At 42.3% G+C, this 14,616-nt stretch overlaps 1 protein-coding gene across 6 annotated transcripts in view; it reads left to right on the top strand.

The window, feature by feature from the left end:
- LOC5578857 overlaps positions 1 to 13,297 on the top strand; it is a 100,626-nt gene extending 87,329 nt beyond the window's left edge. Inside the window, exons 1-8 of one of the 6 annotated variants that reach the window (XM_021843656.1) lie at positions 2,126 to 2,242; positions 2,477 to 2,859; positions 2,916 to 3,016; positions 3,074 to 3,178; positions 3,327 to 3,512; positions 3,661 to 3,960; positions 4,161 to 5,465; positions 11,423 to 13,297. In XM_021843656.1, coding sequence (XP_021699348.1) covers positions 2,490 to 2,859; positions 2,916 to 3,016; positions 3,074 to 3,178; positions 3,327 to 3,512; positions 3,661 to 3,960; positions 4,161 to 5,465; positions 11,423 to 12,403 — 3,348 coding nt within the window. In that variant the 5' untranslated portion in view covers positions 2,126 to 2,242; positions 2,477 to 2,489 and the 3' untranslated portion in view covers positions 12,404 to 13,297. Of the gene's footprint in view, positions 1 to 2,125; positions 2,304 to 2,476; positions 2,860 to 2,915; positions 3,017 to 3,073; positions 3,179 to 3,326; positions 3,513 to 3,660; positions 3,961 to 4,160; positions 5,466 to 11,422 lie in introns of those variants that run through there. The other 5 variants (XM_021843657.1, XM_021843654.1, XM_021843658.1 and 2 more) reach the window with 5 other exon arrangements.
- The last annotated feature ends 1,319 nt before the right edge of the window (positions 13,298 to 14,616 follow it).

Here is a 14,616-nt window from a genome sequence, read left to right as displayed (position 1 = left end):
TTGCTCACTAGCGCCGCCTAGTGGCAAAATTTGGAAACATTCGGCTCAAATAATGTTAGCCCTTGTGATACTGAGCAACTTTGCCGAAGACGCCATCTTTCTAAGTGGTCAGGCTACTGAGGTATCCGCTAAACAAAAATTCTTTGCTCACTAGCGCCGCCTAGTGGCAAAATTTGGAAACTTTCGGCTCAAATAATGTTAGCCCTTGTGATACTGAGCAACTTTGCCGAAGACGCCATCTTTCTAAGTGGTCAGGCTACTGATCTATGCGCAAAACAAAAATTCTTTGCTCACTAGCGCCGCCTAGTGGCAAAATTTGGAAACATTCGGCTCAAATAATGTTAGCCCTTGTGATACTGAGCAACTTTGCCGAAGACGCCATCTTTCTAAGTGGTCAGGCTACTGAGGTATCCGCTAAACAAAAATTCTTTGCTCACTAGCGCCGCCTAGTGGCAAAATTTGGAAACTTTCGGCTCAAATAATGTTAGCCCTTGTGATACTGAGCAACTTTGCCGAAGACGCCATCTTCCTAAGTGGTCAGGCTACTGATCTAGGCGCAAAACAAAAATTCCATGCTCACTAGCGCCGCCTAGTGGCAAAATTTGGAAACATTCGGCTCAAATAATGTTAGCCTTTGTGATACTGAGCAACTTTGCCGAAGACGCCATCTTTCTAAGTGGTCAGGCTACTGAGATATCCGTAAAACAAAAATTCTTTGCTCACTAGCGCCGCCTAGTGGCAAAATTTGGAAACTTTCGGCTTAAATAATGTTAGCCCTTGTGATACTGAGCAACTTTGCCGAAGACGCCATCTTTCTAAGTGGTCAGGCTACTGAGCTATGCGCCAAACAAAAATTCTTTGCTCACTAGCGCCGCCTAGTGTCAAAATGTCGAAATTTTCGGCTCAAATAATGTTAGCCCTTGTGATACTGAGCAACTTTGCCGAAAACGCCATCTTTCTAAGTGGTCAGGCTACTGAGCTATGCGCAAAACAAAAATTTCATGCCCACTAGCGCCGCCTGGTGGCGTAATTCCGTATCAGAATTACCACCGCATGTCAGCCCTTGAACTACTGAACAACTCTTCCGAAGACACCAACCTTCCAAAACACCAGGATCTAGAGATATCATATGTTACACAATTTTGCATTCTTATCCCTCATGGTTCATATAGTGCAAAACAGAAAAAGCGCCCCTACCGGCCAAGTTCTCAACTAAAAGGATGATCCTCAACTCCTAAAGGTAGATCGTACTTAGCACTGAAACTTCGCCGAAGACAGTACTGTGCTATCTTTTTTGGCATACGAGATATTCAACAACACCCCCAAAGTGATGAATTCCCATAAGCCCTGGGTCTCCTATAACGCAGATTCCTATTACGCACCCCAACCATGTGTCTAATAGGAGACCTGACTGTATAGGGCTTTGATCCATAATATGAGTCAATTTGATCCATAATAAGGATCTTCCTCTCCCGCTGATCCACATCTGTGGGGTGGACATCGTTTGAAATTTCTGTCGAAATCGACACTTTTTAGTAAATAAGGTGTATTCTCAAAAACAACTATGTTCTGCAGTGCCTGGGAGGTAATTTTGTTCTGTAAAGCATCACCATGTTTTTATATCACATTTTGTTCTGAAAAATGACCCTTAGTTGATCCATAACTGTGGGGTGACTGTACTGTTGTTAGGTTTTTATGTTTCTTATTCATAATCAGACGGGATTCAAACTCATCACACTCAGCATGGTCTTCCAAAATGACTGCGGGTTTACCGCTACGATTACGAAAAATATTGTTTTTTTTTTTTTGTATGACAATTCATTTTCAAAGGATCATTAAAGTAACCAAAACGGTCGCTATGAAAAGCATAGATAGCGCCACCGTAGTTCTGAATGTTTGACAGAACAGCAATGCTGTTCCCATACATATATGAAGGCACCACTATTTTGATCCGATGAGTGCCGAAGGAGTTACCTTCAATGATCCATTGACAGATTTTTGAAAAAGATGATCAGAAGTTATCTGTAATTTTGATGCCTGGATGTGCCTCTGTAGCCCCCTGCACACAGACACCATTTTCGCTATCATATCACAGCGCATTCTTATACGTATGCTTGAATTCAGCAAATAATAGTCCTACTTCGCGGTCGAGACGGAGACATCGCAAATGTTTAGTCAACTGTGACAAAGATTTCCACTCGGTTTTATCTACCTGTTAGACTTGCGGAAGGCGTCAGTTTAGGTGATCACTGACTAAGAATATGGTCATTTGTCAATTAGTATTCCAATAACGTCATTGATGGGTAATAAAAGCCCAATTGCAAACAATTTGGTGATGCTTACTTTGTTCATTCACTGTGATGCCTAATTTATCAGGTCACAGTTTTCACTACTTCAATGTTTTTGGCGCCATACATCACAAACTTCGTGTTTCGACTGAATACTTAATGCTTCTTACTCTTTTTGTGCTTTCCAGAACCACCACAGTGATGAGCTACCAGTGCATACTGGTGCTCACGCTGTCGCTTCTGGCGACGAGCGTGAGTTTAGCGAATCCTGCCGCCACCGATAAGGCCGCTGCCAGCAGTAGTGCCCTACCAAAGGCTCAGGATCCTATGTTCAACAAAATGCTGGCCGAAAAACCAGACATTCCGATGGCACAAGATCCTCGTTTCAACAAGATGTATCCAGAGGTTGATTCCAAGGAAAACGACATCGAAGACGAAGCGAAGGATGCTCTTCTGCCGAAGAAACCCGCTGCTGACTTGAATCCTAAGTACGCCCAGCATGCGGCCATATTGAAGAAATTGGAGAAAGTGGAACAGCAGAAGCAACCTAAGGCAGAATCTACCACCATAGGTGACATCTGAAGAATATTCGAGGGTGAAGCTTTGACTAAATTTTGTTGCTTGCAGGAATTGTTCCAATCGAAAATGCCGAGGAGAAGGATAGCTTCGATGATGAAGATAGTTACGAAGACGAAGAACTGCTTCCTGACGAAGACCCCAAGAATGTGGTAAGTTTTCTTAAAATGAGTATCAATACACGCACTTGATAATTCTGATATTCAAAGGACGAAGAAATTGTGCTACCACAAATCGAAGATCTCTCAGATCTTCCTCCAGCACGTCCTTACAAGGTTGAAACTGAGGTAGATAATGTTGAAACAATTGAAGTAGTAAGTCTTTTGCTATCTACTTGATCGATGTTGATCCATTTGTGTTTCGTCTCTTCATTCTTCGGTGTATCTACTTCATTCCGCACAAATGCTTGTCAGTTTGTAATGTTGAAATTCTGATGGTAAGAATAACATTGTACCCCCTTAGAAAAAGGTCAACGAGCCCGAAAAATCGACTGTGAGTTCTACTTCTACTGCTAAGACCCCGGTTGCAACCAGTTCTGCTGCTCCAGATGATGAGTATTACAATGATGATGATGAGGAGAGCAGCGAAGAATTAGAAAATGAAAAGATCGATCCTCTAGCAATCCAAAAACTACTTGCTCAACACGCTGTAAGTGAGCCAAATCTCATCCGTCAACTACACTCACACAGTCATATCTTTAACGCTCAATCGACACTCCACTGCACAAAAGAAAACCATCATCCATTTCCTCATGACCTAATTTCTCGCAACGATACGCATATTTTCCGCTTCACAGAAGTCTACCGAAGCTACCACAAAGGCATCTTCAACCGCCGCCACCTCTACGACCAGTAAGTCCAAGCCATCAGCCACACCGAAGTCCTCTACAGCTAAGCCTGCAACGGGCGATAATGAAATCCTAGATGAAATTGATGAGGACGATGACGACTACTTATACAAAGACGAGTACGACGACGAAGACACCGCCGATGATAAGATCGACATTGACGCTGTCAACAAGCTTCTCAGTCAGAAGAAACAGAAGCAAAAGGAATCAACTTCTGCCAATAGCAAGAAAACTGACAGCAAGAATGCTGTAAGTCGTGTTCTGAAAATTACGTTTGTTTCGTTCATATGGCCAAGGAGGATTGCGGAGTCGGTTTTCAGTCGCTAACTCGTGGTGTCTGTTACTAATGATCGCTTTTCTTACTATCGCATTAACTCAAAATTTATCTGAACTTACATCTATACAAAAAAAACATCAACAAAAATACTAAATATGATTTCCACTTTCAGAATCAAAATTATGCGGAATACTACGATGAAGAGGATGAGGACGATGATGATGACTACAATCTAGAAGAGCAGGTTCACTTATGCCCTCGGGATTGCATTTGCGAACGCAACATGCATGCTTACTTGGTCGCAACCTGCAGCCGTTTGGATCTAGACACACAAAAGTTCTCCACATCGATCACTGATCTACAGGTCCTGGATGTCGGTCCAAAATACCCGATCGTGTTGAGCGCAGAGTTCTTCAAGCAAATTGGTCTTTCTCACGTTGTTTCGATAAAGATCAGCAACTGCACAATTGAATACATCAGCCCATCCGCTTTCGCAGGCCTGGATGACTTGTATTCGGTCAATTTGACCAATTCAGGAATCGATATGCTCCATCCGGATACCTTCGCGAATAACACAAAATTGAGGCTGTTGACCTTATCTGGAAACGATCTAAGTGCGATGCAGAGTGTCAACTATAACACTCCCTACACGGAGTACATGCTTAAGGCTCCTTCCATCGAAGAGTTGGACATTTCGAAGTGTAATCTTCAAGATCTTCAGCCAACAGCTTTCAATGAGCTGAAAAACATCATCTACATCAATTTGGCCGAAAACAAGCTGCGCACTCTCCCAGAGGATATTTTCGACAAGGTAGAAACTATCGAAGAATTGGACCTTTCAATGAACAGCATACCAGAGCTGCCCAAAAACATCTTCAACAAGACGTCACTGGCAATTCTGCACTTGAAATACAATCTGATCAGTAGCAACCTGGACTTTGTAACGGCTGATCTGCAAAAGCTTGACCTAAGCTACTGCCAGATCCGCAACATCAACGGTCAAATGTTCAAGGGAATGGAAGGTCTAACCAATCTGATCCTGAAGGGCAATCGCATCAAGAAGATCAACCAAATCGCTTTTACTTCGTTGAAGAGCCTACGTCAGATCGACCTGTCCCAGAACAACTTGGAGCAAATCTCTTCTCTCACCTTCATCGGCAACAAGGACCTGGATATCATCAAGCTGAACGACAATCCGCGTCTGAAGCAGCTGCCTGCCGAAGGATTCCAAAGCTCCTACGGAACGTTCAATGCATATTTCCTGGATGTGTCGAACTGTGACATTTCGGAACTGGCCGACAACACTTTCAAAACGATGCCCCAGCTGACACGGCTGAACTTGGCCTGGAATAACCTGCAGACTGTTGGACCGGCCGTGCTGAGCCCGTTGGACAAGCTGATGGAGCTGGATCTGAGCAACAATCTGATTACCGAGCTGAGCGACGAGACGTTCCAGCAAAACCGAAATCTGAACAAGGTAAGTTTAGGGACGGTAGTTTAAATTTTTTTATGCTGACGACTTCAAAAATACTAGTGTTGTTTTTTTTTTTTTAAAGAAACGTCACCTCGATAATCGGTTTTGCACGATTCCTGCGGAACCTGCGTGGTGTACCCATATTAGTCATGTCTTCATTTAACGCGACGGTTTTGCGTGTATTTATTCTGCCGTAAAACCGTAATTCGAGGTTGGATTGAGTATCGCCCTGTCGGTCCTATCGCAGTTTACGGTATTGGCTGGAATGCGATATAGGTTCGATAGTAACCTAACATCAGGGTCCACCCGTTAAGTGGCCTTCACCTGTTCTGACGATACATATTAGGCACTTTGAGATTTGCTTACAATCTCTTGCACTATGGCCATCAGTACCGTATTTTCTGATAGTTTATATCCGACGGGGCCATTGCATTTCCACGATTTAAGCCCCTTGACCAATGCACTAAAGACAAACTTGAGGAGGTTGCTAGATATTTACGGCATTCCTTTCATCGCTTTGATGGTATATGCAACATGCAGCAAGATAGCCACGACCTGGGTGCTTTTTTATACTTTATTATCGTGAATTTTAATACCTTCGGCAACATGTGTGAATTGAGAATGATCAAAAATGTAGTTGGAAAAGTTTTTCCCGTATATTTGTTGGATTTTCTCCATATACAAACTTTAAGCTCGCTTAGCCATTCCTTAGAGTTGACGGAGTCCATTCGTACTTCCACAGTTGCTTTTGGGGTTCCAAATAAACGATTTTTGATGATGTAACTTTTTGTAATTTTTATACCAAAATGGACCACTTACAGTAGAGTCGCTTCTTTAATTTAAGTTCTCACTTAGACCTCATCGCTAAACACTTAATGTGACACTTGCTTTACACTTCAGCACTTCTTCAAGGCTAGAATCAAGACCATTATCTTTCGATCTTTTTCTTTACAAGTGTGAAATCTGCAAACAGACCCCTCAGGGAGTGAGGGCATGCCGTACCAACGACGACCCACTAAAACCAGCCCATGCACTGTACATGAGCAATTCTCACTGAATTGCTCAAGTGGCGTACAGAGTGCACCGACATTGGCCTCAGACCTTCTTTTCCCTGGAACCTCAATACAGTATTTCTTCGGGGAGGATCCGGTGCATATAGCACAATACATGTAGCAGAAGTAGCCTACGCAAACTGCTTCTCCTAGCCGACTTAAAGAATGTTACAAGGGACCAGCCTCGGCAGGGCTAATCCTCTGCAGCCAACTCTTGGTCAGCGCGCCATAAGCGCTGCAATTCTAACATAATGTGAGTGGCAGCCGTCGTTACTGCATTCCAGCACTCGGTAGTCGTACATATTTTCTCTATACTATTGTCGGGGGACGTGTACTCCGCATGTAACGAGCATGCGACCTCTCAAAACAATGAAACGGGGGCAATCGAACACGACATGCTCCGCTGTTTCCTCCACACCAGCACAATTGGGGCACGCAGGAGATTCTGAGTGCCCAGTGTGCAGGTATTGCCTATAGCAACCATGTTCTGACAGAAACTGCTTCAGGTGGAAGTTCCCTTCCCCATGGTTTCGTTTATTCCAATCTGACACATTTGGTATTTGCTGATGGGTCCATCTACCTTTAGTGGAGTTATCCCATTCCTGCTGCCAACCTACGAGCGGACTCCTCTGGTACCGTAATCCAGGGGCAAATTGATCAGTGGTGTGAGTTTGATCAGGTCGGTACCAAAAAACATTTCCTCCGAAGGATGCTGAAAGCTTCGTTGGCACCACAGATATTCAATGTTTTCTAGTTTATGGATGTTTCATGATGATGTTGCACTATTTCATTTTTATTAGGCTCAGTTTTGCATAGAAATATTAACACTTTTTGATGGTGTATGCAATACCGTTGGAAATGTCGGTGCTAAACAATCTACTGGTGCTATGCGTACATGTCAACTTTGAGTATTTAAAATGTTGCGTAAGCTTAAGTATGAACTACTCAACTCATTTTTGACATCATACAGCATAGCAAATATAGTTTTTTGCTCATAAAACCGTTTATTCTAAAAAAATGAGCTCATTTCACGGGAAATTGCCTACATTTAGGCGTATTCGGCAGATTTTCAAAGTTTAATTTTGCAATAAAATGATCAAAAACTTGAGTTGTAAGAATTTTGACATCATTTTCGGATTCAGGAGACCTAAATTTAGTAAATACGGACATTTTTCATTTTTAAACCTGCTTTGTTATATGGTGATCAATTTCGCCCCAGTGTGTCATTTTAATTTTTTGATATTTTTATATTTTGTAAATAAAAAATGTGCCAAATGCAGCCAGTACTTATAGCTCAGACATACCGTAGATACGAACAGTTAAAAGATACTTAGTCAACGGGTAGAATAATTAATATCACTTGAGATAGGTAGACATGACAGTCCTTTCCCCTTTAGAAACTTTCTAATAACACTTTAAAAGCTATCTACAAGTTGCAACAACTCTTACAACGAACAATCGAAAATATATCAAAAGAATTCCCACGATCTTATCTTAAATACGCAAATTTTGCTAATTCCATGGCTACAACAAAACATTCAAATCATTGGGTTTTACTGTTCAACATTTGACAAATTCGTCAACACTAAAGAACAATTTCGTTCATCTCAATACAGCAATCGCTTCACAAAAGAACAACTATGTTCACAATAAACGACAATTTCGTCAGCTCTGAGGAACAATTTGGTTCAACTCAAATCGGCAATTTTACCACACTTTCAAAAACAGATACAATTGGCAATTCGCCACCCCAAAGAAAATCGATTATCTTCAACACACGTTGCCATGATCCTCGTAGCTCAGAAATGCCGTAAGTACGAACAGATGAAAGATACTTTTTTTTTCTGTTCGGAACATAAACCACTGCGACCAAGATTTGATCAATTGTAGTATATCCCGCGTCCTTTGTTTAGTGCATGTCATGTTACCTTATCCCTATTGAGAAGTGATAAAGTATTCGGTTTTCTTACAGTTGTAATTCCTAACTTGATCACAGGAATGGATTCTAATTGAAAGGTTCCGCTATTTATACCCTCTGAAGAATGTGGTGGGTACACTCTCCACAGGTGCGCCCCTTTATCAGTCAAAATCGGATCCCTTGATAAAGCCAAGAAATTGCACCGATATTGTTCATGCATCAGAATCCTAGTCCTTACTTCTTCAAATTAGAGAACTAAATAAATAAAAGATTAGAAAACAAATTGTTGTATTCGACTCATTTTTTTTCCCTTGTCTTAAGATCATTCTCGGCAACCGGGTAAACCGAGACTTGTCACTTTCAACAAGGTTTACAATTGTAATAAGGACTAAAAAATGTTCCTTTGATTACTATAATATCCTGTTCTCTTCGTTTGAAGCAGTCAGGACTAGGGTTCACTGGTAGATCTTTACCCCATAACGCACCACGAAAAGGTGATCTACCCGCGTTATGGGTCATGAAAGATACTTAGTCAACGGGTAGAATAATTAATATCACTTGAGATAGGTAGACATGACAGATATTAAAAACTATTTTTATGATATGTTAAATATTATTGCAAGAAAAGTCGATTACATAAACTGATAAAGATCAATGGAGTACTGATTTTGTCGAAATTTATTTGACAATATTTGAATTCCCAAGGGTAACACAACCAAAAGTTGTGAAAAAGTGATCAATTTGCCCCAGGATTACGGTACCTCTGGTACTCCTTGGCTGAAGCATTGAACTTCTTCCTTGATGATGAGCCCGATGGGCGTCATCCCGGCTATGATGTACACGACCTCTTTAGACACCGTTCGGTCCGCGCTTGCTACTCTTAAGCACATATCCTGTACGTGCTTTCCAACGGCTTTTGGTTTCTGCCCGTTCTAAGCGCTTTTGACCAGATTGATCCTCCATACCTTAGTATGGATAGCGCCACGTTTACCAGGAGCTTGCGTTTGCTGGCAATTACAGCAGAGCTGTTAGACATCATCCTCGATAGCGCCACTATAGCCTTTTACAGGCATATTCAACGTAGTTAGCGAAGCTGCGCTTGTATTAATCATTACCGCAAGATGCCTAAGGGATCGCTTGAACTCTATGATTCAATCACCTACCGAGATAAGCGCCCGTTGCTCAGACTTGCGGTTGTTGACCACCACTACCTCAGCCTAGTGACGGGCCAGTCCTAGTTTCCTAGACTTCATCCATTCCTTAACTATAGAGATAGAGTGCACTGCTGTCAACTCTACTTCCTCCATCGATACGCCATAGACCACTAGGGTGATATTGTCGGCGAAGCCAACAATCTTAACACCCGTCGGAATGGGGCAGCCTCAGTACGTCATCGTACGTCACATTCCATAACATCGGGTCCAGGATTGAACCTTGAGGTACTCCCGCGGTAATTCCAACGCTTTTCGGCCCTCCTCTGTGTCATACAGTACAATCCTAACATCGAAATAGCTTTCAAGAAGCTAACACAACTGCACCCGTACCTTGAGGCGGTGAGGTGCATGAGCTATCGCTTCCCAACTTGAGCTGTTAAACGCATTTTTCACATTCAGACTGACAAGCGCGCAGTTATGCTCGATTGCCACCTCAGCTGTCTGAACGACCAACTGGACAGCCTTTCCTGAATACAAACTGGTTGTTGAACAAGCCATCCGTACCTTCCGTATACGGTACAAGCCTGTACCTCTCTAACAACTTGCCCGTCGTATCTAGTAGACAGATAGGTCTATACGCCGACGGGTCACCTGGTGGATTCCCCGCCTTTGGTAGTAGCACTAATTTCTGTCGCTTCCATACATCCGGGAAGATTCCTTGATCTATGAAGCGTTGCATCGTGGTTCTGGACATGTGTGGATCCGCATTCCCTGTCGCTTTTAAGGCAACATTCGGTATACCATCGGGCCCCGGTGCCATGTTTGACGCGAATGATTTTACGACTTCTGCCTTCATCTGCCGCATACGGCGCTGGGGGCCATAGGCTTGTGTGATGATGCGGGAAGAGTACTCTTGGGGCGCTATGACACCTTTGGCCTTAGCCATTACCACTCTGTAGGCGTCACCCCACGGACTCGAATTGGTAATCTAGCATAGACTATCAAAGCAAAGGCATATTAAAGACCTCCATGTCCCTTACAGTTGCCCAAAATTGTATGACTCATAAGGTAAACTAGAATGCCGTGGAAAGTGTACTGCGATCTGTCAAACTTGGGTACCTTTTGCACTACCGAGGGACCAAATGCAGTACTAGAAGTGCTACCCAATCTGAGCCCGACTGGAACGGACCTGATCAAAGCAAGTTCGATAGCAACACTACGTCAGTCTTCGTTTCTTCGTTTCCGAGACTGATTACCAAAGCAGCTGCTGGGCTGCATCACAGTGGTTTAAACATAACTGTGTTCTTTCCGTTTTGGCTGCTCTGATATTTCGCTTGTGCCCGGACATTTGGATCTTTCGATCTATAGTGAAGCTTTATTGTTGCACTGTTATAATAGAGGAGAATATTTCATTGCTACATAGGATCCTTAGTAAAGTACAGGGAGATTTCATCGATTCTAGGCAACAGCTCCTCCGAACCTAGAATTACCTTACGCATTTCGGTTCATTGTTATCAGTTTCGGCTTTTTCTTAGTAGCCTTCAGATTTCAAATTTCTTGTTACCATCTTCTTTTCTACTCGTAACCATGGATTGTTATTAATTGCTTTGCACCCGTATTTCGCACCAGTCTTGTTCACGCCATCCCAGAGCGCTGTCTCATTGTCCCTCTTGACCTTAACGTGAGAATGGCCATTTCACTGTTGCCACGTACTCTAGTTCATGGTATATGGCTCGTACTAGCTCTCCTGCTCTGGAAGACCGCCGCTGCTAATATTGACACCAACATATGTTTGACTTGTTACCACCATATTCACAACATTTCCTCTTCTTCCAGCTCAACCTCTCCGGAAACCAGATCTCACGCCTATCGGCCAAGCTGTTCCTGCCGTTGCAATACCTGACCCACTTGGATGTTAGTGACTGCGACCTGCGCACGGTCTGGGAGACTTCCAACGCCAACGCCAAGAACGCCAAGGTTCTTCCCAACCTGAAGCTTCTGAATGCGTCCTACAACGAAATCTCTACGGTGTACGTTTCGGACCTCGAATCGTTGACCAGCCTCCGCGTGTTGGATATCAAGAACAACTCGCTGAAGTGTAACCCTTACTTCAAGTCTCTTATCAAGTGGCTCGGAGTCAAGAAGGTATCGCTGGGTGATGCCAGCAAGGAGCAGCGAACTCATGCCGAGCTGAACGCTTACATCACGGACAATTCGGCACCTCTGCTTGAATGGAGCCAGTTCGCCCAAGAGATTTGCCAAACTAGCAAGAACGGTGCTGATTCTCCGGTGGTAATCAAGGACACCGAGCTGGATGATGTTGACGACGATGATGTTGAAGAAGATGAAACTGAAGACGATGATGATTACTCTGACGAACAAACCATTGACAAAAATGATGATGTGGTAGATAGCCGGGACAACGCAAACGAGCTGTACGATGAAGATGATCTCGACGATGATGAGGAAGATGAAATTATCGAAGTTGCCAACGGAATGCAGACTATCGGACAAACCATCCTGACTGGCAGTGGAAAAGATGATCCACTGGAAGAGGAAGTTGTTATTCTTGATAGAAATACTATGCTGCAAATCAGCGCACTTTGGATACCAATCGTCTTCATCGCTGTTGGCTTTTTGGTGATTTTCGTGGCCGTCAGCAAGATCTTCGCTTTCATGATGAGAAAACGAGGTGAACGCTACCGTCAGGCGCTTTTGGCTTCCAAGAATTCGATCGTCTACCAGAAGCTAACGGAAGACATCGTAGCGCCGAAAACACCCAAGGTGCATCGGTATGCTCCAATCCAGCAAGTCTAATTGTGAGATTTACCTTCCTTAATAGTGAAACTTAACATCAAACAGCACGTAAGCTTCCAAGCGGTCGATCCCCTGGGCGGGAGCACCTTCTTCCAAAAGCTGCTAGAAAAGATTTCCAGTCCTTCCAAACTACAACAGTCATCTACTTATGGTTTTTTGTAACAAATTATACTAGTAGTAAGGTATCAAAGTACTTATAGCAAGAAGTAAAGTGAGCAAATGTAAGCAGCAGTAATTGTATTTATTAAGTTTTTTCTTTTTCTATAATTTTCACTTAACATGAAACTGTAGACTAGTAACAGCCACAATTTCAGAAACACAGACATTATTTGATCAATAATAAGAAAAAGGTGCACGAACTGTGGACATACTTTTGTTGAACATTCCGTTATATACAGGTTTACAAAGAACATTTTCCCCAGATTAACATGCTTTTCCTCATTTCGTCCTATCTTTGCTCCTCCTTTCGTTCCGGATCAAACATATCTACAGCACCACCACAAAAACAAAATCCAGCTAAAGCATAAATTACAGCATCGGTGTGCAAAGCCAGCATGATGTTAACGATTATAGTGATAATTACATAGGCAAAATTCATACTTCCACCATGTGCCATTAGAAACTACAACTCAGCGCAGACACCACTCAGCTATGGATGATAAGTAATGATTCGGTGTGCCTGATTGAACAAAGTATTGAAACACAACTACTGCAGTCTAAAATGGCTAAATTCAACGAAACGTATTGGTGAGAACCCTGCATTAGACAGTCTGTCTGGAAACAAAAACTTCTGTGTATTATTTTTTTCTCTTTAAATTATTGTGGAACCATTTTACAAACTGATAACAATTTGACGTTTGTTTTGATAAAATAAAACGGTTTTATCAAACTCAACTGGTGGTCTCTTGAAAATAAGAATTTAAAAGAAAATCCTATGAGCATGTAAGACATGCTACGGCTACATTAATAAAATTAACAATTTGGAATGAAACAACATTTAAAACATATAAAACTAAAACTTCTGGTATAGTGATCGAGTTCCTAGAAAGTGTTGGAGATTCAAAAGTTTTAGAAAAAACAGTCAACTAACGATTGTATATGATACAGTATAAGAGTACAAAAGTATAAGTATTAAATGTGCATTTTGTATGCCGCCCAATGACGCAATGTATGTATTCCATCCACTTTGAGCATGAGCATGAGCATGATTGACCGCCCGCAGTTGCTACTCCGTTATTGCAAGAACAGCTGTACTTACACAGGGAACCAACAGACGCTACTCGGGATCAGTATCATCCTCAATGTGGAAATACTGGGGCTCTCATTATTATAAACAATACCGGCGCCGGCTGCGTCCGAATGCAGGTCAATTTGGGAATGGGAGGGAAATGTTGACGTGTTACTTGCTTTACAGAAGCCGAGGAGTCCTCTGCACTTCCACAAGAAAACACTGGGAGTTTGGATATGGGAAAGGATTCGTTTTGGTAAACGATAAATATATAATTCGAAATGAATACGTGAACACGAATGACCGCACTATCCAAACCAGACACGATACTGATTTCGTTGCTCGCTCGACAGGAGCATACAACAGGTTCAACGTATCAAACTCTACTGACGCGTTTTTTTTTTGTTTTTCACCGGCGCATTTCGTTTTTTCTTCCGCGCAACGCGAACCGGACACAATGGATCCGGATTCCGTCGCTCGCCCACAAGGAGCATGCAACAGATTCAACGGATCCAACACTACTGTACGTATTCCGTCCACTTTTGTACACTTATTCGGTATACGATTTTGTGTTTACTAAAAAAAAATCTCCGAGGAATATAAAAAAGTGTTTTTCAATGTGACTATAGCGGACACATTTCATTATTCTTAAAGGCAGATGAAAACTCACAGTAAGATCATTCAAATTAAACTTTGATAACAGAGTGTCTACTCGTTTACATAAGGTATTTCCAGGATGCTTTTCAATATTGGCTGTGCAAGCGCTTAGATTATATTAGAATAGATTAGGGTGTCTACTCGTTTACATAAATCAAATTCCCTGATATTTCCAGGTTTTTTCAGGTTTTACAAAATAATTCCAGGTTTAAGAAATACTCCAATTTCAGACATACAAAAAGTTATTGACAAAATAATTTACTTCAATTCGTTTCAAGCTTCCAATTTTTTTAATGCATGTCGAAGCTATTTAAAGGTGGAACAATTT

This window comes from Aedes aegypti, chromosome 2, assembly GCF_002204515.2.
Source record: "Aedes aegypti strain LVP_AGWG chromosome 2, AaegL5.0 Primary Assembly, whole genome shotgun sequence".
NCBI classification, from domain to species: Eukaryota; Metazoa; Arthropoda; class Insecta; order Diptera; family Culicidae; genus Aedes; species Aedes aegypti.
Note: the sequence above shows the minus strand (reverse complement) of the source record. Positions and strands in the feature narration are given on the sequence as shown.